Source organism: Tauraco erythrolophus, chromosome 1 (genome assembly GCF_009769465.1).
Source record: "Tauraco erythrolophus isolate bTauEry1 chromosome 1, bTauEry1.pri, whole genome shotgun sequence".
NCBI classification, from domain to species: domain Eukaryota; kingdom Metazoa; phylum Chordata; class Aves; order Musophagiformes; family Musophagidae; genus Tauraco; species Tauraco erythrolophus.
Genome location: NC_141465.1, coordinates 54,836,345 through 54,863,382, shown reverse-complemented (window position 1 = coordinate 54,863,382; position 27,038 = coordinate 54,836,345). Strand labels below are relative to the sequence as shown.

Genomic DNA, 27,038 nt, shown 5'->3' with positions numbered 1-27,038 from the left:
ATGTGGTTAGTGCTAAGTGTTCAAGTCCTTTAGAACACTGGAAGATATGTATTAGATCAGCAATATTGCAAGCATCCAATTAGCATGCAGAACTATTACATTAAGTGAACAATACAGATCACAATTTTTCATGGTATAACCTCAATTTGTCTCTCAACTAACATTAAAAAAGACTTTTCCAAATTTCTGAAATTATGACAACATGAGCTTTTTACAAATCCCACACTCAAGTCTTCAGCTGAAGCAAAATGGATCTAACCTTGAACGTCCTCAAAACAAGACAACTACCAGGCAAGTGCAATTCCCATTCCATGTTTATACAGGTTTTTGGAGCGCAGCTGACACTTTCTCAGAAGAAGCAGATGCAATTCCATTGGGATTTCTATTTCCATAAATTGAAACTGGGACAGCAATCCCTTAGATTCTGTAGGATGCCTGTAGCTGTGTTTTGACAGCCATCAGGTTTTGCTAGTTTTTTTTTTTACATACCAGCTATTCAAACCAGTTTTCTTTCAGTAAAAAACGTACAGTGTCATCAAATCCATTTTGGTACAATGATTCCATTTTCTCCTGGTTTGGTGGGAACAAAGCTTGATTAAGTCTTACTAGGTTGGCCATAGACAGCTGTAACAGAGCAAGAAGCTACAAATTAGTTTATTAAAGCAACTTATCTAGACTTGATTGTGTTGCTATCTGTGGTCATCTGTTTCATGTACCATACGTAAAAACAAAGGACCAGCATGGCTGTAGCAACATCAGGAAACCAGTCATGTCAGTCATGTCCAGGTGCGCTGCAGAGCACCAAGACAAGCTGGCGCAGTCAGTCTACACACGCACTATTAAACTCCCAGCCTCCAAGACTGTCTGCCTGCCTGTAAAACCGGCCAAAGTTTCTGAAACATTTTAACTTCTGAAGCCTTATCAGAACTATTTGGCAGAGCAGTAGCTGGCACATGCCAAACTTGTGCAAGGCAACATTTTGACAGCTTACTAGTGCAAACAACCACATCCTTGGGAACATTCCCAGGCAACGTTTAACACATGAGTATAAATGTAGCTTGTATTACCAACAAATTAAGAGCTACTGAGCATCTCAAGTGGTCACTTTCCTAGGGTAAAAAGATTTCAGAATTCTGTTCTTGAATAAAGGCATTATTATATTGTTTACAACAAAATTTTAAATGTAATTAAATTTAATAAAGTTCTGAATGCTTCATTTATATGATTAATTTAATACTTTAGCCACATACTTCATTATACATAATTTTGAAAAACAGTATCAAAATCATCTTCATTATTTGCAGTAAGCAATTATTCAAATTCTGACACTAATAGATGGAGGAGGATCAAAGAGACAGAAAACCATTCATATTCCAATCCAGATAAATGAAGATACACAACTATTCCTTTTATGCAGATGACAGTATTGCTGAAAAAAAATTTAGTCTTAGTTTACAGTTTACCGGCTCTAAAAGCTAAGGGTGCCTCAAATGGAATGGTTTAAAATGTTGCCTGAGATTCTGCACAAGTCTGTACTCGCAGGATCCTAGAAGCAACGTAACTCTGCAATTAATTTTCTATCTCTAAACTAATCTAACCATCAGCTCATTTTTACTCCTCTAGATGCACTAGATATTAGATACAAATCATAACCAATAAATATAGTAAGTGATTGCATACATTTTCAATATGTATGAAATCAATCATCTCATGCTTTATGATCATTTACCAAGTACTATCATGCTTAAAATCTCTCCGTGAAACAAAGATTCAGAAATTGGTTCGATTTAGGATTATATTACTCAAATTAGGAAAACATTAAGAACTGTCTAAAAAAACCTTTTTTTAAAAAGTATGAGTTATTGCTAATCTTTATTTTTTATTTCTAACGAAGTTTTGTTGACAGCTAGGTCTACTGTTATTCAGCACTTTCTTACATCATGTCAAAGGAAGAAATACTGTGGTTAAAGTTTGTGAAAAAACGCTTGCAAAGACAGAAATATCAACGATGGTTTATCAACCATAAAAATCAGTCTTAGCCTATATTTCAATATACAGAAATGTTTCTGCAACATCTAACAAAATAACTTTCAGAAGAATGTTGCGGTCACAAACGTTCTAAATCTTAACATGAGCTCTTTTGAGCAACGAGGTGACAAGTCATTGTATATCATTTTGAATGTACAACTTAAACTTGTATTTTAAATTCAGTTAGTGCAGCTAATGTCAGTAAGTATGAAGAGATGTTCTGGAGTTTCCCCCTCCTGAGGTATTTCTACAGAAGTTGGTTGTTTGTTTTCTATAAACACTTTGCCTAGCCAAAGACAGCTGACACTTAAAGCAAATCTAGATTATTTACATTTAATAGCCTGTGATAATTTGCCCAATCTTGTACTGAAATAATGCTTTTCAACCTTTCTGATAAAACTTATTCTACATTTTCCTTCCCTTGTGTTTAAGAAAAAGTTTACACTCCATCGGCAAAACAGAAAATGCCAAAACATTACTCAGGTTGACATATAAGCAGAAAATAAACACTTAAAAAAAAGCATAGCCTTAACTCCTCAACTACCTTTTCTTCTTCTGAAGATATTCAATAAACAAGCAACTCACCATTATATCTTGTTTTGCAAATTTAACATAAAGATCCACACGTCCTATATCTTGTGGGCAGATATCTAATCGACCGCTGAAAGGAGAAATTGTCACAGTTCTTCCAACAGGCAAGATAGGAAGGCCATTGGTAAGGCCACCATCGACCCACTTCTATTGGAAAACAAAAATATTTTCAAAGTAACCTTAGTACAGTATGTTCATAACTGAATACTTCATCCTTCCTGTCCCTGCCTCCTCCACCCCACCTGCAAGAAAGCTTACAAGTTTCCTTCTCAGAATACCATGCATAGGTCTGAGTATGAGGCATAAAAATCAAGGAACTTGCAATGTACACGCAGAGTGTTTAACTAATGAGCATTTGGCATAATGTGTAAGTACGTGTGTAATGTATTTGTCGCAGCTGGAAGGCTTCAGGCGGCTCCAAGCAGACCAATGTTCTAATGCAAAGGCTTTAGGCTCTACTCTAAGGAAGGCCCACACTCCTCCAAAGCTCAGGAAGAAATGCCTCACCCTTAGGAGTAAACACCCTGCCTTAAATAGTCAGGAGTCACATGATTTGCTAGATGGGTCAAGGCTATTGGTCACTTGACCATCCATCTCCCAGAGTGATTGGCTGAATGCTACAGCACCTGTTTCAAGGTAACTTTCCCAGTGTAACGAGCTACAGGTGTTTCTTAGTTAGCCTGCATAGGGAAAGAACTTTCACAGGATGCTGCAGCAGCCAAAAGGTTTCTCCACACTGCAGCAGCCAAAAGGTTTCTCCACATGTATTTATGAAGCTTTTGATAAGGCTTCTTAGTTGATCTAATAACAAAATGCCCCATGCAAAATTTTTCTCGACACATGCATGAAAAGACAAGATAGTTAATATCACATGTGGACCATATAATTTAATGTATACTCCTATAAAACATTACTCTGATTCAAACTAGGAGCTACACAATCTGTACGTGCAGGTAAACTGACTGCACAAGCTAATCCAAACATGACTTCTGTCCTCTTCTTCCAGAGCCTCTTGTCTTCTTACACACACAAGACAGCAATAGCTGGAAAGCAGAGGGTAAAGGCGGGAAGGAGCTGAACAACAATGGCACATACGAAGGAGCGGGCATCAAGTCTGCCACAGGAGTGAAGTATAGGAAAGAACGAGGAAGAAAACACAAAAGTAACCAACAAATCTCTAGCAGACTCCCATGAATTTCTTGGTTCTAAAGACAGTCTAGGGGCACAAGCCTGACCTTCACAGGGACCACAGCCAAATTCCGTCCCCGTATAAGCAGGGTCAACTATGACAGTCTTTCCAATACCTTTTCAACATTCATATTTCTTTCTGTGCTTACATGCATAAGCCAAAAATCAACATCAGTCTACTGGCTAGATGCATTCACTGATATCATACATGAGGTCCGGTGATCAGGTGCATCTCACTGAAGTTTACACATCTACAGCCAAATTAGTGATTCTACACTTCCTTTATTGTTAAGGGAGAGAAATCACTTCTAATTCATGATTCACCTTATCCTAAAGAAGGCATTTACATCTGATTTGGATTGTGCTGAAGAAGTGCTTCTTTCTCGTCTTCTGCACTAATTATAAAGGAAACATACATTAACTATGTAAGATGTGGACTACGACAGACACCTAAAGCTAAGCAAGTGGAAATGCTGTAAGAAACAAGATTCTAAGATTCACTTCAGTGTTTCTTAAAGGTTTGACATCCCCAAAGATAAACTGAAAACTCCAGGATATCAGCTTCATGTTTCATTAACACAGAACACTACAAACAAACGACAAATTGTACTAGTACTCTTCAGCACCAATCAGGCAGAAGACTGCTTTTCTGCTGCAGGTGATACTACATGTGACAATTATAAAATGGCAAAATAATTCAAGTTTTCCCACAAAACTACTGAAAACACCACAGGAATGTAGTCACAAAATTAAACAAAAAAAATCTCCCACAAAAAGTATACTGTTGGGAAGTTGTTCATGACATCTAAATTAAACATGTCTTCAAACTGTTGGTAAGACACTAGCTTCCAATGTAGTGACTGCTATACAGGAAGTATTATCTCAGGTCACAAAGTTTGTTCTTCAGAAGCCTCTGAGATTCTCTCCGGTCCATCACTTAGTAGTATAGATCCCTCTCAGCTGTGTCCTTTACTCTTGCTTAAAGTAAACTTCCTCTTAATTTCGTAATTACAGATTTCTCCCATTTCTGCATTTGAGCTCACGCAACCAAAAGATTTTGTTGTCACTTGCCCCTCCTTCCACTATCAACTCCTGTATCTGGCTATAAATGGATTTACTCTTTTTACATAGATTTACTTTTACACATGGATATATAGCAAGCACCATTGGGAGAGGGCGGGGAGGGAGGAGGTTGCTGTGTCTCTCCACCCAGCTCTTTTCTTCACTTTCTCAGATGAAATTTGCCATTTCACACTTCTTTTATGCTCCTGAAATACAAGCTACAAATATTCACATTCAATAGTCTCCATGGCCTCTTTCACCATATTATTTCATAACATGCTTTAGAGCTTGACTCTTCACATAAGCTCTTGATGTCAGTACTCGCAATCCACCATTGAGTTCCTTTGCCTTCCACAAAAATCGTATTTCTCAATGCCTAGGATTCAGATTGTTTTGCCTTAGAAAAGGAAGCAAAAAAAAGACCAGTAAAAATATTCCGAAACCCTTTAAAGCTATCTTTCAGAAATGCGCAATGAAAACCAAACCAGACAATGAAATTGAGGATGCTGGCTGGACCTAATAGAATCTACCCATTTACCAGTAGATGTTTTTTACAAAGCTGTTCTCTAAGAACGACAGTGACACAAACTACAGCCTCATCATCAGATACAGTTAACTCAATCATCCGCAGATCTTTATCTGTCTTAAAGATTAACCTTGCCAGAGACTCAGAGGACATCAAACCAACGCAAAGAAACATAATTTCACATGGACCAAGTTCACCCTGCTGCTACTGGAAGCACAGTCCAAGGGCACCTTAAATACCCAACCCAAGTAAAAAGCTACCTGAGACCATTAACAGACTACAAAGTCTCAGATGTTACTTTACAGTCCCTTTTCTTTCAGATTATTTTTAGGCTCATCAAACCAGAAGAAAACATACTATGAACAGACTGATGTTATGTCTATGCTTCCAAGCAATACAGTTTATTCACTCCAGAAGTCTAGCCTCCAAGCATGCATGCTACAGGTATGCTAGCTAATTCCAGTGTGAGCCAAATGTTTCCCACAAAGCATTCTTCCTAAAAAAAACAAACAAACACTAAAGTGTGATGCTGGGAATAGTTTACTTTGAGGTTCACTCTCTATAGGCACCATGACAGGCTAGCAACAGGTTGGCTATTTTCTGATACTATTCCTTCAAAACTGCACCATACTCCCTTACGTATCAGGCAACACGTACCTCAGATAACACACTGAAACACATTTCAAAGCTCTCATGCGTGACTTGGTGGTATGTATGCAGGTGACGTATATAGCCCAGAGAAGATCCAGACCAACTGTTCTGAAGTACAGGTAAGGCCAGTAGACTCGAGCAGCTAGCAGATAGTGAGCTCAATTCCATGCTGCAGTGGACTATATGGCCTAAGGAATTTTCCCTGAAACTAGTGTAAATGCACACAGACAGAACTTTGGTCTATTGCAGTAAAGCTTTCAGGAAACCTGGAATATAATGCTAATAAGACAGGTGGTCTCGTAGAGACAAATCAATATCCAATTCATCTTACTGACTTCAGTGCCTACCATGTCTGGATCATGTAGTCACACACCACATACCTGGCTCTACACTGCACACTTTAGGGCGTCTATTACCTACTCACATATCCTCATTACCCACTATTCCAAGCCATGGAAATACTGTTTCAAAAGAGTGCAGTCTCTAACCCTGCTCTAAGTATTTTGGACTAAAGGATGGAAGTCACATCATTTACATGCAACAGTTTTCTCAAAAAATAAAAATTGCCCAAACCACAAATGCACTGTTTTACAGACTATGAGAAAAGTCAGTGCAGTCATGCACAACTAATTGTTCCAACAAATAACAATAAACGAAAAAACCTTCTCAGAAACTGCATTTTCTGAACCTTACTTCAGGAGAGTAGTAAGAAGCTTTGGGAATGACAACAAGCTTTCAACTAATAGAAGAACTGGTTTCCATGAAACATAATTGATTTCACTTCTGAACACGAAAAATAAAGTTGGGCAGGAACAAGAAATGTCCACTAAGAAGAGATTGCAGGTGTTTCACTAAATACTACAATACCCAGGCAAATCATAAAGGCGGTAAAACGGATTTAAAAAAAAGTTTTGGACAGAATGCTGAGCCAACTTTTCAATTTCTCAACCGAAAGGGCAACACAAGAAATTTAACGATGACACTTTCCTTAAACTATTGGCAGAATGAACCTAAAAATCCATATATGCCCTTTGAACTGCATAAGCAATATATAAAGACCCCGAGCAACAAAATTTCTGCAAGCAGCCCCTGTCTAACTCAAGCAGTCAGGCAATACTGATTTAAACCCTTCAAACGTTTTAGTTGATAGGTAATGATGTATGCACAATTGTAAAGCTAACAAACTTTCTGACATAACAAACTCCAACTCCCTCTTGCTAGAGACAAATGCATATGGTTTTGTTGGGGTTTTTTTTAGCAGGGTGGTTGTGAGGATTATAGATGTTCTAAAGGCATCACTTGGACATGTTTGAGGAAATAAAGAGTATCACGTAGTATTTCTCACAAAGAAATAAATGGGTGTTTTCATGATTCTAGTAATTAAAAACAGAATAAATAGCCAAAATTATTCCTAATATATTTATGTAAGAAAGACAAAAAAGTTCTTGAAGCTAAACCAAGTACAGGCAACTCTGAAAAGGTCTTCTTATAATAGTACATCTCTCAAAACTTCATAGCCACGTGCTTTGGTGGAAAAAAAAGTTTATTCTTTAATGCTTGTCCAGAGGTAAGAGATTTACCTGCTAAGCATGTAATTTTGTACAAAACATGAGAACAATATATATGTAAACACATACATGTAAACCAGCAGCATCCAATCTACCAAGACCTCCTTTATCATTCCTTCCATTAAACAGAAAAGCAGAACTGTAATCTTTTAAATTGAAAAAAACCCCAAACATTTTAGAGTTGGTAACACAGCTTGTCATGAGAAGTATCTTCACTAAAAGAAGCTTCAAGTGTTAGATGTTGTCTTTAGGAAACAGCTTCATGCTACAGAGATCATTTCAGTCTCAGCACCCATGTTTTTGAAACAACACATGTACAAATTGATGTCGTGTTTCACAGTGTTAATCTACAGGATCAACACAAACTATTCTATGCAATACAGTACCGTGGTTGCCTTCCCTTAACATCAAATAATTACATCACAAATGAAGAATGCTCTTACACAAAAAAAAAAAAGTTGGTAGTTAAACTTAATGAAAAATTACCTCTCCTTTATATTCCACTGGCTTAATTCCTGCATATATTGGTACAAAACTACTTGCTAGCAGGACCTAGAGAAAAGAAAGCAGAAAAAATAGAAAAAAATTTGAAGAAAAGGCAACAAAATAATACTGAACCAATACATATTTTCATACATATTTATCTCTATTAAGTAATATAGCTGTAATCAGTCAATATATTAGTTTTACATAAAACCATTGTCATCTCAAAATGTCTTCTTGTTGCGGTATGTGAAAACGTGATTAAAATTATTCAGTAGGGTTCGGGTTTTTTAATGACTTGACAGTGACAACTCAAAATATCACAAATTAACTCATCGATTAATATCATTCATAACAGTATGAACTTAGTTTTATACAATGTGAAGAAAATCTATGATTTTGCAGAAACTAAATATGCATATGCTGAAAAAAATGCAATATAGAGTATTGTAAAAGAAGCAGCTGACCCAATCATTCTGCTGGTATATTTATATAGTGTTTATTCTTCTAATAAATCAGATTTTCTAAGAATTCAAATTTTCCAAAATATTATAAACAGCTCGAAAATTCACACGTGCATATCTTTATCAGTATCGATACTTTGCACTTAATATATTCAAGTATTAACAAACTACTATTTGCCCTATTGTAAGCCTACATTGCGGTCTACAGCAGTTCTCAAATTTTATTTTTTTTTTTTTAGACCACGACACCTCTTTCATCATGAATAGATGTGCACACACACATTTCTATCTACTCATAGCAGTATCTATGAGAGTGTGTATCTCTGTATCTATATATACATGCGTCATTAGTACACAGCATTTCAAAGAGGAGGAGTAGATGTGTGGATGAAGGACAGCATGTCATAAGTTCTCATATAGCTACATGTGGTGAATAGGCATGCATGAGCTTGCATGGTGGCATGAGAGACAAATCCAGGGAACAGAAGCAGGTTGCAGACTGGAGCATATACCACATGAAAGGTGATCATGTGCAAAAAACCCACAACCTGTGGAGATTACAGAAGAAAATGCTTAAATTTTTTTGGTGGAACTGCATTTATTTTTACAAAAAATTAAGCTACTTTCAGTATTAAACACCTCTCCTTCCCTAATAAGTTTTAATTAAGGCTCTATATGAAGGCTTTAACTTTCACTTCAATAACTCTTTTCTTGCCTATTTCTCTTCCCAGTGATCTAAAGTACTAACACTTTGTCTGAACTCAGACAAAAAGGCCTTCTCTTCTTATTTTACAAATGTGAAATTGTAGCTGTTTTTCTACCAGACAGGTCTTTCCCTCACAAAAGCATAAGATAAGGTCTCCCTTGAACCCATTCCTCTTCAGATTGTTGAAAGTGACATCCTACAGGGTTCCCAAGTTCTCAACATCAGCTTCTTCCCCTGCCCAACTCCCTTTCTCCTCTCTCCTTCAATTCCATCTCAATAACTTTGGATCTTCTAAACTAAGAGAAATGGAGACAAAAGCTTTAGTGAAGGAAAAGGGTCAAAACCAGATGACTCTTGCAAAGTGTGAATTCTTTTCAAGAAGAATGAAGAAAGCATTTGACCCTCCTTATAAAGTCACTTAGATCTCATGAGTGAGGCAAGGAAGGAAAAGTTTGAAGAACTAACACTTTCAGCATTTCCCTAACACTAACAGAGCAGCGTAGACTCCTACTTACGGCTCCCACCTTTCCAAACTAAATACAGTGTTCTGTGTCCTACTCCCTCACAAACATACAAATCATGCCCCTCTCCCTCCTCACCTCCAGTTTAAGAACTGCAAGTCTAGGAACGCTGGTATATGCTGATTGTCTTCACATATGTAAAGACTGTTTCAAAAGTGGGAGATTATTAACTGCCTTTCCACATCCACTGGGAACAGTAATTGCAAAGTAAGAGCTGAAAATTGTAGCAACACATTCAGTTTAGCCATCATGGAAAACTTTGGAACCATAAGGCTTGTTAAGCATTGACACTAATTGCATACGGATGTTGAAAGATTTCTGGCAGAGGGTACAGAAATTTTGCTGCCATAAAATACTGTCTGGCCAGCTGTATCTTCATCCATGCCTTGGATATAGTAGATCATGTCCAGGAGAGGCATAATATGATTATGTAACCTAACAAGCTCTATCCTCCGTGCTACCGGGGCAGCCACCAACATTCAGACTGTTGTATAAATGACACATGCATAGCTGAAGGCATGCACAAAAGCACGTATTAGGAGATGCACTGAAAGAACAGACAATATGAATGTATTCCAGTGTGCAATTATTTTAAATTTAATTCCAATCTATTGCACTGCTAGCATATGGAACAACAGAATAGAACAGAAATTATTAAGTCAATGAAAGAACTATTGAAATACTAATAAAATATACATATTCCAAGGTCATCTTGAAGCTTCTAATTGTCTTAAAGTTAGAAGATTTCACTGCAAAAAAACATAAACCTACAGAACAAAAATCTCCATGCTTGTCACTGCTGGCTTGTATAATTAGAAATAACACTGCATAATTTGAGATAAACTTTTTGCATAATTATATTTGCATGATTGAGTCCTAAAAATTTTGAGAACTGATTGACTGTGTAGAACATAACAGGGTCAAAATTTTAAAAAATGATACTTTAAAGGCAAACTTCCAATGCATACTTTGAGATTTTGTTAACAAATGTGATTTTATTTTTTTTTTCAGTTTAAGGGTTAATTATAAGGAATCTTTAATTTACTTTCAGCATCCACAACAACAGGAAAAGAAGGAATTCCTTATTCTAGTTCCTCCTTTATTCTGCTGTATCTTATGATGTCCTCCACTAAAGTATAAATAATTACTAGAAAGAACACTTGCTTTACATGCATCTGACTTCATCCTACCATTTCATATCAGCTTATATATACAATCCTGATCCAAATTTTAAAAGTGGTGTTCAAAAGAAAAGCGATGGGCAGAAAGAGATATGCTTTCCAGCAACAGTTAAAATACTGTTTATATATGGTGCTTAGCATTACGTTATATCTATTCCCCACAAGGACATGTAGAATGTGCTGGATTTTGTTTTTTAAGACAAAAAGAAATTTCTTTCCTTTACTTTCTTTTGTAATGAAACGTAACATAAATGGTATCAATAAAGTAAGAGATGCAAAAAGACTCAGTGAATTGTTACAAAATCTAGAGATCCTCTATTTAATTCTCATCTACTGTTACCAATAGTTACCCTGTTACTTTTTAAATAGACTTTGTCTACAAGATAGTACTTTAAAAACAGATGAAGGAAACACACTCAAAATATAAATTTTAGCAAAACTTGTGAAACTGTAGGATGAAATTCTGCTTCCATTGTTTATGCTATGGTTACAGCACGACTTTACTTGAGTAAAACAGTGGTTTATTGTACAGCTAATAATATACTCCTAAATCTTGACAAACTCAAGTATTTTTATTTAAAGCAGCAATACTCAATATTCAACTTCATTACCTTAATGAGGTCGTCCCTGGAGGCAAAACTTGAGACTAAGTGATTTTGCGCATTTTTGGTGTTCGTGACTGACACATAGAGCCGGTTCTCAGCTATCTCATGAGCGTTAGAAGGAAGAACAGACTCTATGCCTTCCCTAGAGTAAAGAAAATGCTAAACATTATTCACCATCATCGTTTAAAAACCTTGCAAATACGTTAGAGGGGAAAGATTGCTGAGCTCCCAGCAGCACAGAAAAAAATATGCACGCTATCCATTTTCATTTAGAGAGCTTCACAAGAATGATCTTATAGATGCATTAAGATAGATACCTAAGTGCTTTCATAAAATCATAACCAGGTGTTACAGCACCGAAGTCCAATTTTCTAACTTCCTCTGCAAATCCATAGGCAAACTGCTTACATTTCTGCAAATTAAAACATCCACCATTAAGAATGTTTTAGTTACGGGAAGTATGTTAAACTGTGGTATCTAAAACATACTAGTGGCTAAAGCTCTAATCAAGAGAGAGCTATAAAATCCAATTAAAATATTTTCCCATATGTGCTTAGTTTGTAACAAGATACACATAACAAAATGTTGATCCTTCTATAAGAATTAATTTGTAAGAAAGCAAGATCTAGAATTTAAAAAAAAAAAAGTAATAATACTAAGCCCTCACAAGAATAACACTTTAATAATCAAGGAAAGTGACAGGGTATTTTTCTATGTATTACCACTGCTAAATAATCAGTTCCCAGAAACATGTCATTATAAGAATAATCACTTACATTTCAAGCATAAAGCCACCTTTTATTTTGAAGACTACTTCAGTACTAAAAACATACACAAGTACCTTAAGACACCTATAAGCACTAAAAAAATTACAATTATTACAATTTCTTCTCACTAATGCAAAAACCATGTTACTAACAAATACACATACTTAATGAATAAAATACTGTGAAAGTATTTAATGAATGGAATACTATGTGGGAAGACAAAAAAAGAACAGACAACTGCAGAAAATCAGGCAACAGATTCCACTACATAGAGAACCTCTTAGGCAAACTGAAATCCCTAGTGTTAACAACTGCAGAAAAATAGCTTGAAGTATGAGCCATAAGAACTCTAAAAGGAGAGTAAAGGAATAGGTAGCAGTTACTTTTTAGCAAAAAGATTCTAAAACAATGAATTATGATTCTGAATGCCTAAAGGCTCACTATTTAGTATTGGTATTCTTTTTTTTTATCCTTTCATCTAGACTTCTGTAACGATTTTAGGGACTTGGAAAAACTAAATAAAATCTGATGCATCTTTCTGAAATTGGTATTCAAATATATTATACTCATATTCACCTATTTAACCACATGTTTACAGAATAAAAGATCCGCCTATAGATAGTTTGGGGTTCCTGGCTTATTAGCTTCCCACATGAAGAACATGTTGCTAGTAACAAAATAAATGATGGATGTGACTGGAGAAAAAGAAAATAAAAAACAAAACAAAACAAATGTGTCCTGTTGAGGAGGAGGGTACAGCATTTAATGGACAGAAAAAGAGAAAACAGTTGGGATGAGCATTAGTATGAGATCAGGAGCAAGCTGGTTGGAGCAGTTTAACTTCTTCACATCACTTGTATGACAGAGCAGTCACCTAGGTGAAAGACAGAAACGTAGTTCTTACAGCCACTTTCTTTATATGGGCTTCTAAGAGATGTACAAAAAGTTTGTTAAAAAGTCCATACTTCTTAAAGCAACAATCACTGTAAAGATTTGTGCTAATTCATTTCACATGCACCTTTACCCTAGGAGGTACTTGCCATTGCCAGTTCCAAGCCAATTCAAATAGATAAAGCTAGTTATATACATCATATCTTGAATTTTTTTCTGCATTAGGGCAGTTAGGCTTCTTCTGTAGTCAATCAGCAGGAAAGAGGCACATTCAGACACCTCTCTCTCTTAATAGAGAAGAAACCCACAAAACACTACACAGAAGTACCTGATATATCTTTATATCTAAGATGCTTTAATAAAGTGACAGGGAGCTAAGAGTAACAGGGAGGTGGAGGAATCCACACCTAGGTGAATGACAGGAAACTACTTTCCATATTACAGTTACTAAGAACAGGCCATACCTAGACTCTCGATTCTTGCTGCCAAAAGGGAAAACTTCTTAACCGCTATGAATTGTTTATCATTTTAGTGCTAGAAGCACTAAACGATATGTTTAAATTTTAAACAGCAACTGAGGAAATGTTTAGAAATTTTAACTACCTGTATTGAGTTCAGCAAACTTGACATCAAACATGATCAAAGTATTTATCTATAACTCTGTAAGCCTTCCTAGAATTCTCAAGTCTCATGCCTTTTTAACAGTGACAAAAATCCAAGATAAAACTGAAAAACATTTGCAAAACTGTCATTTGCAACAGTCAAAACAAAAAATCCTCAATGTTATGTTCTCTTGAAATAAGGAAAGGTTGTATTAGAGCTTTGAGACTAGGAGACGGACAAAGTCTTAATTACAGCTTGTCTAACATAGCTATCTCTGGGGAGAGAAAAAACAAACAAACAAACAACACCCCCAAAAAACCCTCATGTAAAAGTTATATTTGTGGCTATAAAATATTTCAGGTTAGAAATGTAATAAAAGTAATAATTTAATTATCCTGATATGAAAAGTTAATTCTATTCAGTATACAACACTGCCTTTACTTTAATGCCAAGAGAATTAAGAATTATTCCCCCTGCAAAAATACCTCTCAATTTTCCAATTAAACAATATAACACAATGACCAAAAAGTAAATAAAAAAATAAAATGAATAAAAAGTTCATGAAATATTCTTCAGTTTGCATTAAAATTATGTATGTTCAAGGAAAAACCCATCAGACTCAATGCAATATAGAATCATAGAATGGTTAGGGTTGGAAGGGACCTTAAAGATCATCGAGTTCCAACCCCCCTGCCATGGGCAGAGAAATCCTCCACTACACCAGGTTGCCCAAAGCCTCATCCAACCTGGCCTTCAACACTTCCAGGGATGGGGCAGCCACAACTTCTCTGGACAACCTGTTCCAGTGCCTCACCACCCACAAAGTAAATAATTTCTTTCTTATATCTAACCTAAATCTGCCCTCTTTCAGTTTAAATCCATTGTCCCTTGTCCTATCACTACACGCCCTTGTAAAAAGTCCCTCTCCAGCTTTCCTGTAGGCCCCCTTTGGGTACTGGAAAGCTGCTATAAGATCACCCTGGAGCCTTCTCTTCTCCAGGCTGAACAGTCCCAACTCTCTCAGCCTGTCTTCATAGCAGAGGTGCTCCAGCCCTCTGATCATCTTCGTGGCCCTCCTCTGGACTCGCTCCAGCAACTCCATGTCCTTCTTATGTTGGGGACTCCAGAGCTGAACACAGTATTCTAGGTGGGGTCTCACGAGAGCTGAGTAGAGGGGCAGAATCACTTTCCTCGACCTGCTGGCCACGCGTCTTCTGATACAGCCCAGGATGCAATTTGCTTTCTGGGCTGTCAGAGCACGTTGCCGGCTCATGCTGAGCTTCTTATCCACCAGCACTCCCAAGTCCTTTTCCTCAGGGCTGCTCTCAATCCATTCTCCGCCCAGCCTGTACTTGTGCTTGGGATTGCCCCAACCCACGTGCAGGACCTTGCACTTGGCCTTGTTGAACTTCATGAAGTTCTCACAGGTCCATCTCTCCAGCCTGTCAAGGTCCCTCTGGATGGCATCCCTTCCCTCCAGCATGTCCACAACACCACACAACTTGGTGTCATCTGCAAACTTGCTGAGGGTGCACTCGATCCCACTGTCCATGTCTCCAACAAAGATGTTAAATACTATTGGTCCCAGTACTGACCCCTGAGGAACACCACTTGTCACAGGCCTCCACGTGGACATTGAACCATTGACCACAACTCTTTGAGTGCGACAATCCAGCCAATTCCTTATCCACCAAGTGGTCCATCCATCAAAACCATGTCTTTGATATAGACTTAGTTCCAACACACAACAATAAAAAAAAACCTCTTCTAATATTTTTACTTAGAAAAAGTTTTGTAAGTTGGACCAGGCTGGGAACAAACAGTCATACCCAGAGTCTGGAATAAGCAGAAGAATTTCCTTGGGCTAAGAAAAGACTAGCTGCTGTGCTCACCGTGGAGGAAATTGAAGTCAGAGGTATGCATTATACCAGGAAACTTGAAACTGAACTACTAATCAGAGGCTATAGAAAAGGAGTAACACCTGAACAGAATCCAAGTAAGGTCCTCTTCACAACACAGTAGAGCTTTCCTAAAACCAAACCATATGAAGAATGCATCTGGGGGGCGGTTAGGTGGGAAAAGGCCAGGGAAGAACTTACTGCTGAAAGCAACGGAAGTACAGCTAGCTACAAGCTAAGTTCACATCACAGCAGAAACAAACAACAAATAAACAGAAAGATCAGTGGCAGAGTGTGGTATTGGCTGGGACTATTGTTGGAATAAAATGCAGTGAAAGTTCTAACAAGCCAGGCCCTGGTAAAGTTATTTGATGCTCACTGGACCGAAACCTAAGTGTACTTAGAACAAAAATCTAACAGCCTTTTTTTTCCTCCCACAATAATGCTCTTTATTCTAATTCAAAATATTAAAGAAGTATCAACATTTTGACAAGGCCTAGTCCTCTACATATATTAAAATTAAGTCACTACAGACACTTCAGGAGGTTAAAGCAGCCTCAAGCTATGGAGAAAAAAAAAAACAAAGAAAAGGCAATGCTCTCCCACAGAACCTGTAATAGAGTAGTCATTGCATACCACTTTGCTGTCTCTACATGACACCATATCCATGGTGAGAAAAGGGTAGCATCTCTGGAGAAACAAAATCCACAGACACGCATGCAGCATGTCAGAACAGAACACTGAGGGTTAATCCTCCCTGGCATAGAGCAGGGCTACTGCTGTTACATCAAGAACTGTATTGGGTCTAAAAGAGGTGCACGAGCCACTTCTTGTGCAGTCTAGTGGAGCACAGACAGCAAGGAAAAAATTTAAGCTGGTGTGTGGTGTTCTCCAACTTTATGAAGACACCGTCCAGCTACCATATTCATCTCCTTTCACAAAAGGAGGAAAGGGTGATGCTATGAATTTGCTTAACAAAGCCTACCTCTAGCCAAGAAAACAATGATGAACTTTGTAGTGTTCAGTGATTAAGTACACACACATTTAGGTATATTTAAAGTATATCTGGTTGCATACAAGTCAACATTCACACACATTACATTTATATTTACATAGCTTAAAAAATAAAGTTTGTAGGACAGATTTTTCTCATAAATACTTGCTTCATAAACATTTCTGCTCTTAAGTCACAGATTTTGTTAATGAAAATATATACGAGTCCTGTTCCTGTACAAGAATCAAGAAGAAAAACAAGAACCAAAATATTTAAAAAAACTTAATAGTAGATAATTATATAAAAAATATCCTTTGAAAACGTTCATGTCCTATACCTAGGAGTTTATTAATTTACCTCTATATTTTCTGGTACTGCTAATAAGACAGTGGCAGCCAGTGATCCCGCAGAAGCTCCCGCAAAAGCTTTCACAACTTTCAGTAACTTCTTACCATGCCTGTAAAAAGCAGCTGCTGCCCCCAAGTGGTAAATACCCAGAAACCCACAAGCTGCAAATGACAGATTGATGTGTTTCATTTTTGCTGTGGAAATAAAAGTTTCACAGTCAGAAAAAGGATCAGTTAATTTTATCTTGTAATATACATCTATTCTTTTGGCATAGAACACATAATATACTCTATATAACAAAAAGCAGTTTATTTAAAACAGTAAAATCTTGATTACCAAATACATCAAACAAATAGCAGTTAGTTTAGCATCTCCAAAATTGAAAACAACTCCAAAATACTCCTCAGAACAAAACCCCGTTTCAATCAAGAAATATATATATATATAAACACACAAAATAACTGCACATTTTCATCTAATCTGTCAAAAAAATAAAAGTACCTACTCAAAAGTGATAAAAGAATGCTGCTGGAGAGCAGTTAGCCACCTGGAGTAAAAATCTAATTACAAAACTGCTGGCTACTGTGTCATCATACTCTCCTTACACACACAGAACCTTAAACCCAATATAATTGTTTAAGAAAGCATTTTTTTCCTTCACCTTTGGAAGTCATTTGCTCACTAGTACTATTAGTAATCATTAATAGACAAATTCTTATTTCAAGCAATTTCTTATTTAAAAAAAACACACATATCATTGCTACTATTAAAATAAGAAGGAATAAAAAATCCAACAAAGTAAAATACAAATCACTAAATCTATGAAAACATAAACACACTGAAGGTGTCGAGGACAGAATTTAAATCTTACAAAAAACACAAACAGTAAGCATAAGTTCAGATCCATAGGGGTGGTTTATTAAAAAAAAAAAAAAGCTGTACGTTTTATTAGCTCTTCTGTTTCTGCAAATAACTAAAATTATGAGAGCAAGTTATTCTACAGATTATATAGTACAGCTATATAAGATTGTACAGATTATCTTAGTATTGAATTAAAAATAAACTCCTAGTATGTTCGGGTACACATCAGTATGAATGGGACTGAAAAAAAACATAAATCCATATACTCAGAACTATACTTGTTTTTTCTGATTCATAATGAGATAGATGATGAGATGTTTCTTTTGGAAACCATCTACAGACACTGTGGTGTCAGTTCTGACGAAGAGAGGCAAACGTGTAGAGCAACAGATTTTGGTTTAAGTTGCCTCTTCAGCTCGGAAATAGGAAGAGCAGGAAAGGAGAGGGACTTTTTCCAAGGGCGTGTAGTGATAGGACAAGGGGCAATGGATTCAAACTGAAAGAGGGCAGATTTAGACTAGATATAAGGAAGAAATTTTTCACTCAGAGGGTGGTGAGGCACTGGTACATGTTGCGCAGAGAAGCTGCAGGTGCCCCATCCCTGGAAGTGTTCAAGGCCAGGCTGGATGAGGTTTTGGTCAACCTGGTGTAGTGGAGGATTTCCCTGCCCATGGCAGGGGGGTTGGAACTAGATGATCTTTGAGGTCCCTTCCCACCCTAACCATTCTATGATAAGAAACAGCTTTCAAAACCACTAGATAAGAAGACACGCTAAACTCAACTGCTTTACCCTTAAAATCATTAAAACCAGACTATTAATGGGTCTAACTAAGTTTACTATTTTCCTAAAAAAAAGCCAAACAAACCCCACAAAAAACTCAAAAACAAAACAAACAAACAAAAACAACAACAACAACAACGACGAAAAAAAACTGCAACAACACAGAAACAAACGAAAAAGAAAATAGAGCAACAAAAAAAAGCACGCATCTCTTAGTGCTAGGGCATACTGTTTGGTGCATCTATCATGATGCTAAAATATTACACTATCATAAGATAGGTTACCTCCTTTACACTGGACATGCTTGAATATCCACTTGTAAGTATGAATACCTGCAACTTACATCTAACACATTTGTACTGACGGTTGGCTCTTGCTGTGGCAATAGGAGAGAAAGGAATTTGCAATGAAGCAAATGATAAACCATATTACTACTTTTAAAAAGAAAGGATCTTATAATTTAAAGAAAAACACCACATAAAAGACAAAAAAAGTTTACTCAAGATTTTTCTGAGAAAACAACAAACAATTCCACTTTCAATTTATTATTTTTTTTAGTAGAATGGAAAAAAAACTAAAATAGACTTTGAAATACAACGGAATGATGTGCTTGCTTTCAAGCTAATTAAACTATCAGTAGTTTAACCAACTGATGCAACTGTTTCGATACCTCCTACACACTAGGAGCAAAGATGCATTTGCATCGCAGGCCACTGATCAAAAGGTGAAGCTGGTTAAAGCAATAGTATTATTAAGTAGGAAGAAAACAAGCACAGAAGAATTAACTCACATTTTTGTCTGAAAGAGATTTCAAGCTCAAGATACTACTAACATGAAACGTTGTATGAACTAAGGACCACATTTATGTAGTTGATTGGTCAGAAAATAAACAAGCAAAGTTAAGAGTTCACAAATCCCAAGAATTACATCTAAGGAACCTATGAAATATAACTAAGAAACACAAGTGCAATATAGTAAGCTTATTTAAATAAAAGCAAGCATATGTATGCTTATGCACATACATACACATCCTCTGAACCTTCTACAAGGCTCATCTACTAAGTCTTCTAAAAGGTGTCTCTCCCAGCTGGAAAATATTTAGACATTCAGAAATCAAAAAGAGATGAAAACTAAAAAGAGTATCTAAAGCATAGTTATGGCAAGAGATTTTAGATTATATTTTTAGAGAGGAAAAAAAAAATCCCTACAAATGTAGAAGACAATCACACTTCAATATATAAAGAATCAGTTGGCACATTTTCTCTAGGTAAGAGCAGAAATAGAGGTTATTTGAACTGAAAAGGTTATTTGAATTTCAGACCAAAGCCTACTGCAAATATGCTGACTAAAGTCAAACGTTCATACCTTCTCTTACAAGGCTTCATGAGGAAGTTTTATTTTCTTACATGATCTTTAATCCTATCTAATTATCAGTTATCATGAGTAACCACTGCTCTTTTGAGTGTCCGGATGCATGGCATTCACTCTTTGATGAGAGCTAATTTCTTAACACTTAGATCCCATACTTCTCATACTCCTTCTTTTTTCCCCTACCCAAGAGACAGAGATTATTGAATGAGTATTCACATCAGTTTCCTGACTGACAAAATGATTCAAGTCCAAAAAGATGCAATGCATGCAATCCAAAAACCAATTAATTTTTTTTTTTAAACAGAAGTACTTGATCCACTGCATTTGTATGACACGCAATACTGCGCTGTTTTATAGATCCCTCAAGAGAACTTCAAACCAAAAGTAGGAACAGCATGGCTGTGTTATCAAGCCACTACCTTCTTATTAATTAGGGTCAGTTCCCAGGTCTACATTATGTATTTGTCACATATACATGTAATTTAAAAATACTTCAGTACCAATGTGACTTGGCAGATGACATTCAGATTCAAATGACAGATCCACCGGCTACATCTAGCTGCATGACTGAGAAATGGGGTTTGCACACACATATAACAATCCTACAAATGGGTAAATAATGAGGAAAAAAAAAATCATTTTATTATAGAATAATTCAGGATGTCTCTTGCCTAACCTTCTTCTGCTCAAAACAGTGTCAGCTATCAGATCAAATTGGGTTGCTCTGGGCTTTATCCCGTTGTTAACTGAGAAATTGTTTAATGTTTAGCTCCTAAGTGAAAGCTAGTACCCGTTGCCAGGTGAAACAATCAGGTCTTCTTTCATTTGTTCCGATTATTAAAATCAGGAGAGTATTGCAAATAATCAGCATTATAGACAATACACAACAGAACATTAACATCTTCATTCAGCACCATGCATCTCCCTGCGGGGAGGTTCTGTACATTGAATTGAAGGCCTCTTAGAACAAATCTGTAACGGAGCACTTAATCTACAAAGATGATATAGATGAATAAGAACGATGGTTCTGCAAGGAACTATCTGTTTGACAGCTGCAGCTAAACAATGTTGTTTCATCTTTCAAATGAATCTGTGAGTACGAGGAAAAGAAAGCATTCTTTACATGAATGTCTGGTAAAATCAGAAAAGAAATAGGAATCCAAGATACTTACTGTTATAAGAACATAAACTTTCCCATTTCTTTTGATCCTTGCAAATATGTCATGGCAACACTTGATTTACAAGTTAGAATGGTGTGTTTCAGAGACAGTATGATTCAAAAATGTCTTTTGCTTGGATGATCTGGTAGATCACTGCTCTTTTGATCAAAAAGAATAGCAGGGTTTTAACAACTCCCAAGAGGACATACAAAGAAACTTAAAATTAGGTATACAGTATGAGTATTCTTTGTCAATTTCTTAGAGTATCAGAAATAGGAGAACGGTCACATCCAGACAAAGACTATTTTTTCAGCTGCCTGAGCAAATAGCAGAAATCTTGCTATCTTAGAAGTGGTATGAAACACCTGTTCCACAAAATTTCATAACAAATATTCTTAGAGGGTTTAACATAAGTACTGACTGGTAAAGATATTACCTATTAACTCAAAGTTATTGTATTGGCATGTGTTAAAAAATTTCAATGAACTGTAAAAGATGCATTAAGTACATTTCAGCTGGACAGTGCACACACTGTAGCAATACAATGTAAATAAGACATAGCAAATGCTTTGGCACTGCTTTTCAGAAATGTTGTCATCTCACACAATTGGTAAATTTCAAAATATAAACACTTCAACTGGCTAAGGGGATAGGTATGCTTCTGTTGTCTACAAGAAAAAAAAGAGAAGAATAAAAAAAGTACAAGAAGAAACTAGAAAGACACTGGGGCTGTTCGATCTCATTATTTCACAGATAATGCAGGAGCATTCAAGAATAAACATAAACTTAAGAGTGCTGTTTAAAAGATTCTTGCATTTGTAAAAAAGAAAAAAAGAATTCATCGGTGATTAGAAATATACTGGAGGGGGAGGAAGGGGCAGGGGGGGCGTTTCTGTTCACTCAGCAGTATCTCATTCATTTGTAATACAAACCTGCAAGAGAATGTACGTAAGGAGACAAGCCTGTTCAGCAGAATAATGATATAGTACAGTATAGCTTTTTCAGGATAGGTACTGTCTTCCTACTTGTCATGCACAAGAAATAGCACAACAGTTTCTCATACTGCCATTTCCTGAGCAATATAATTATATAAACAGTATGCATCTCAGTGTCTTAACCAATCATACCTACCCCCGTCATCTCATTTGTAAACAAAAGCTGAAAATGCCCAAAGCAACTGACTAAAAAATTTTTACAAACAAAAATTAAATATACATAGAATGCAAATGACCCTGGAGCACACGAGCTAAATGTATGATGCAGAACAGCACCTTTGAAGATTAGTTATTAGCTAGGAATGACAAAACAAGCAAAGTTATGGAAAGAACTGTTTAGCTAGGCATCATTGCTAAAATAAAGGCCATAATTTTAACTACTAACTTACCTGAATCAGAAATCACCACTTAAACAGGAATGTTTCATTGTTTTTTCACGTTTATAACAGGAAAAAAAAAGTTCACTATCATCACAGACTATTGATAGCCTTCAGTGAATTCTCAAGAAATTCACTCTCTCAGTCAAAAATAGGCTTACACAAAAAAATAACCCCCCAAATAGACTGCACCTTACTTAAGAGTCATCACAGTTACTAGCAAGAGAACAGGAAAACTAAGTTTTGCATGTATACAATCACAGGAAATAAGCATTGTAAAAGTCTGATGAAGTTGAAAGAAAAAAAATAAAAATAACAATCACACAAAATAATCAGCACACAATCCAGTCATTAAGACACTTAGGAAGATTACATAAGTCTTTGAAAACTATAAAAATTGTGTATAATCCTCTTAGAATTAAAAAAACAGAATACATCTTAATTTGTAAGTTTGTATCACCTTGTTCATTAACACAAGACACCTAGAGAGGACAGGTAAGGCTGATTTCTTAAGATAATGGTGGGAAAAGGTTCAATACCTTCTAACGAATGTTGGCTTCCATCACATACTCCACTGGGACTTTTTCCAGCAGCTGTTTTTGTTCCCTCTGCACTAGTAGCCATTCTTGTATCTACTACCAATTGTTTATCATTTACCTTGGAAACCTACAGTCATACAGTCAAATATTACTATTTAAAAGAGAAACAACAGGCAAATATAATAGGAACATTATTTATGCTTAAATAGATTAATCAAGTCAATTAAAATAGTTGTAAAATTATCTAGATGAATTTCTCAATTGCTTCGCACCCCCAAACTAGTTGAAACCACAATGTTCTAGTATTTATAAAGTGCATGCGGTAATTTATATTTTAAAGATTAACTTAATTAGACATCTAGAAAAACATTGCCATTTGGAACTGCTAGTATGCAAGACTATCCTTAGTTTTGTGTCCTTTCCCACTATTTTTATTTATATCCACATTATAGCATAATTTTAATATTAATAGCATTTATTATTTTTATTTAATAATTTTATTTATATCCACATTATAGCTAATAATTATTATTAGCAACCTGATCTAGTTGGAGATATCCCTGTTCCTTGCAGGGGGGGTGGACTAGATGACCTTTGAAGGTCCCTTCCAGCCCTAACGATTCTATGGTTCTATGATTCTATGATTATTTTTTTTATAATCAGACTCTTATGTTTTTATCTTCCCTGACCAATCCAATAAAAATTGACCTTCCCCCCCCCACCTTTTTTGTGCAATATTGCATTAGTAAAATGTTTTCCAGAGAACTCTTGTCCTATTCTTCACTGAACAGCTGTCACTCTAATAAGCCTGTCAGTTATCATGAAATATTATCCAAAGTCTAATTTGAAAAAAATTAATGTTTCTCCCCAACTTAGAACTATCAGACACAAAACGTTCATTCTGAAACACTGGCTCTCCTGCAACTTCTTGCTGCCTGCCCCTTTACCTTGATAGGCATCTTCAGTTCATAAATAAGGCTGCAAGATCAAAGGCTTAGCTCTGTAGATTCTACAACAAATGATATTATCACTGTACTGGTGCATATCAGTCATACCTAGAGTATCACAAAAATACGTACCTGGGATTTAAGTCTGTTATGTGGCGCTCTTATGGTACAATAGTTTAGAATTCCAATCCAGAACTGCTGATTTTTTGGAAACATGCAACTACACAATCTGCCTTCTTTCAACTGAAGCAACTGAGCACTACAAAGACTTCTGGCAGTCCACATTTTCTTAAAAGTGACCTCTGGATCCAGATGATGTGGTAACCAAACTGATACTCTCAGAAGCTCTTTTACCATGGAGTTACAAAGGAAGTACCAACAGATGAGCTTGGACACTGTAGAAGTACACAGTGGAAACTCTCTCTCTGCTAAACATAACCTGTTTAAAAACACGAAGAAGAGAAAAAAGAAAGGGGAAAATAAAAAAAAAGATTCTCTGAAAGGTAGTTGCACATCAAGGCCCTGATACTGTAACAAAGCCCTCTTCACAACCCTCTCACCTGTAGCTTTCAAGGGATCACAACCCGGAACACAGATACGTTCACAGTCCATTCATTTGACAATGACACAGTTCTAGGCAGAACTTTTGTTCAGTAACTACTGTCTCTCTCACCGGCCTCCATCTGGCACTGTGCTGTTCACTACCAACCATAAAGTCAAGCTCTCATTTCAGAAACAGGAAGGACTAAAATTGCTAGTAACGCAAAGGACAAGTGAAAAAGTTGTCCCTTGTAATTAACAACGTGAACATACTGTTCCTTCCACCTCAGCTGAAAACGTGCAAGGAGTGTTCCAGTAACTTCAAACCAACTATTCACAAAAACAAAGTGCTGATGTCAAGATCCTACCCAGTAAGAAAAACTCATGCACGCTGGCTGGTACAAGGCAAGTCTTGTAATCTTCTATGCTACAAGGGTATCGTAGGAGCTACACACACACCTCAAATGTAAGTCTGGCTTACACCTACCAGGACTTTGACCATAAAGGACAACACATGGAAATGCATGAAACGAAAACGCACTTGTTCACATGAAAAGAAAAACAGGTTACTGCCCTGAACACCAGTGCAAACAAACCCAGTGTAATTCTGTGTGGGCAAGAGGTATACTATCCACCTCGACTGTAACCCAAAGCACGTAAGCGAGTTGCAGGTTCTCTGCTCCACCTCGTGCGCCATGACATGACGTTTATAATCCAATCTGCTTTTTCCTCCCTCCACTTTGCTCAGTAAACGACTAATATAAGCAATCAAAACTGAGCTAAAACAGACAGAATTTTTGAAAGTAACAAACTTAACAAACACGGAAAGCGACGTGACAACTGAGGCGATCGCAGCATTAAGGCACTGCGCCTTTCGGACTTCCCAACGAGTGACAGAAGGGCCGTGCCCGCGCGGGCCACATCCCTCCCGACTGTAAGCTCAAGTCCCCCCCCGCCCCCCCATCTTTCCCCGTTTCCCCCCGCGCCGGCTCCTGCCCCAAACCCTCCCGGGGGTCTAACGCGGCCCAGGCGACACAGCGCCTCCCGGGCAGGACCCGGGTCGCGGCGGATCGGCCCTACTTCCCTCGTTAGCGGCTACAGACACACCCCCGGCAGGGAGCGGAGGAGGCCGCCGACAGCGCACACCCCCACCGGCCCAACCGCCGCGCACACACACACCCCGCCCCCCCCCCCCCCGGCAGCGCGCGGGCTCCCCCCTCCCGCGGGCGGCTCGTCCTCGCGCCAGAGCTCGCGAGACGGCCGGTGCTCCCCCGCCGCGGTACCTGCCCCAGCGGCGGCGGCGCGCGCTCCGTGCGCGGCGGCGGCGGCGGCGGGGGGGGCGAGCGGCCCTCCCCCGTGACGCTGCCCGTGCGCGCGCGCGCGGCGTGTCGGGCGGTGAGTGCGAGCGGCCCGACGGCCGTTAGGGGGGACGGGCGCTGGGAGAGGCTGCGCTTCCTGAGGGGCGGCTGCCGCTCCGCCTTCGCCACCTGGGCGGCCGGCGCTGGGGGTGGCGGCGTGCCTCCTCCCGAGGCCTCCCGCGGGGCGCCTTCCCGCCCGCCTCACGCCGTCACCCCGTGAGCTGTCGCTGACTCCAGGAGGCGCCGTGTGGGCGGGTGCCTGCGGCCTCTGATCGCTGCCCTTGTGCTGGGCCGGGCGCTGTGCAGGGAGCGGCTTCCTCTTGCTGGAGGGGTGACCTCAGGGCGTCAATAAAGTCGGGTGGCTTTTTTTCCTTCTTTTTTTTTTTTTTTTTTTTTTTTAATATATGTGTTTTACTAAGGCGTCTCTGCTCACCCGTTTGGCAGGCGAGTACCAGGGTCGGCACAGCGTACAGATTCAAGATGGAAAGGGCTCTTGTAGCCAACAGTGGATGAAGAAAACTAGGGAGAGCAAAGATGCCTGTGAGATAAAAGTGTAGATCTGTCAACTCCCCCAGCAGTCTGACGGGGGTTAAAACTAAACCAGCTGGGGAAAAAGAAAGGAAAAAAAAAAAGATTTCACGGAGATTAGCCTCCACCTCTGGCATCTATTATTTTTTACTGGTATATGAGAGGGGCTAGTATAGGTTTGGTACAGAAGGGGGTGCAACTGTTCTTGAGGGAACTTTGACAGCTTCTGTTGTCCAAAGTGGTTGTATACTGTTTAATTTAGTCATCTTCCCAATTGCTAAGTTTCCTGCTCTTAAAGTATTTGGTTTAATAAGTAATAGTTTGTTCTTCAGTTTAGTCTGTTGTAGACTTTATAAGATTAAAGAACAGATACATTTCCTTTGCAGAGTTGAACCTTTCATTGTCCTTAAATTTTACTTTTAACTAGCTTATGAAATTTATGCCTGTGAGAAACAGAATATGCAGATAATACTGAAGTCTTTTTTTCCCCTAATTTGACCTCAACA

The 27,038-nt window shown here is 37.8% G+C and overlaps 1 protein-coding gene across 2 annotated transcripts; it reads right to left on the bottom strand.

Annotated features, from left to right (window-relative positions):
* Positions 1–492: 492 nt before the first annotated feature.
* Positions 493–24,463, bottom strand: PNPLA4 (patatin like domain 4, phospholipase and triacylglycerol lipase). Of its 2 annotated transcripts, none has more exons than XM_009990980.2 (8): positions 24,239–24,463; positions 23,160–23,286; positions 17,085–17,269; positions 11,892–11,986; positions 11,581–11,716; positions 8,101–8,166; positions 2,614–2,766; positions 493–624 (listed from the first exon to the last, which is right to left on the bottom strand). In XM_009990980.2, exons 1-8 carry the CDS (start codon positions 24,461–24,463, stop codon positions 493–495), a joined length of 1,119 nt encoding a protein of 372 aa, XP_009989282.2. The 2 variants fall into 2 exon arrangements, with proteins under 2 accessions (XP_009989282.2, XP_086465661.1); XM_086609535.1 differs by having other exon boundaries at positions 493–642; positions 24,239–24,391.
* Between the last annotated feature and the right edge of the window lie 2,575 nt (positions 24,464–27,038).

Bases quoted from the DNA above. Each gene is read 5' to 3' on its own strand.
- PNPLA4 (XM_009990980.2), bottom strand. From the start codon at position 24,463: ATGGTAAAAGAGCTTCTGAGAGTATCAGTTTGGTTACCACATCATCTG. The intron at 17,270-23,159 runs GTATTGAACCTT...TTATTTCCACAG, and splicing joins AAGCCAACATTCGTTAGAAG to CAAAAATGAAACACATCAAT. The intron at 2,767-8,100 runs GTAATTTTTCAT...GTTTTCCAATAG, and splicing joins CAGTGGAATATAAAGGAGAG to AAGTGGGTCGATGGTGGCCT.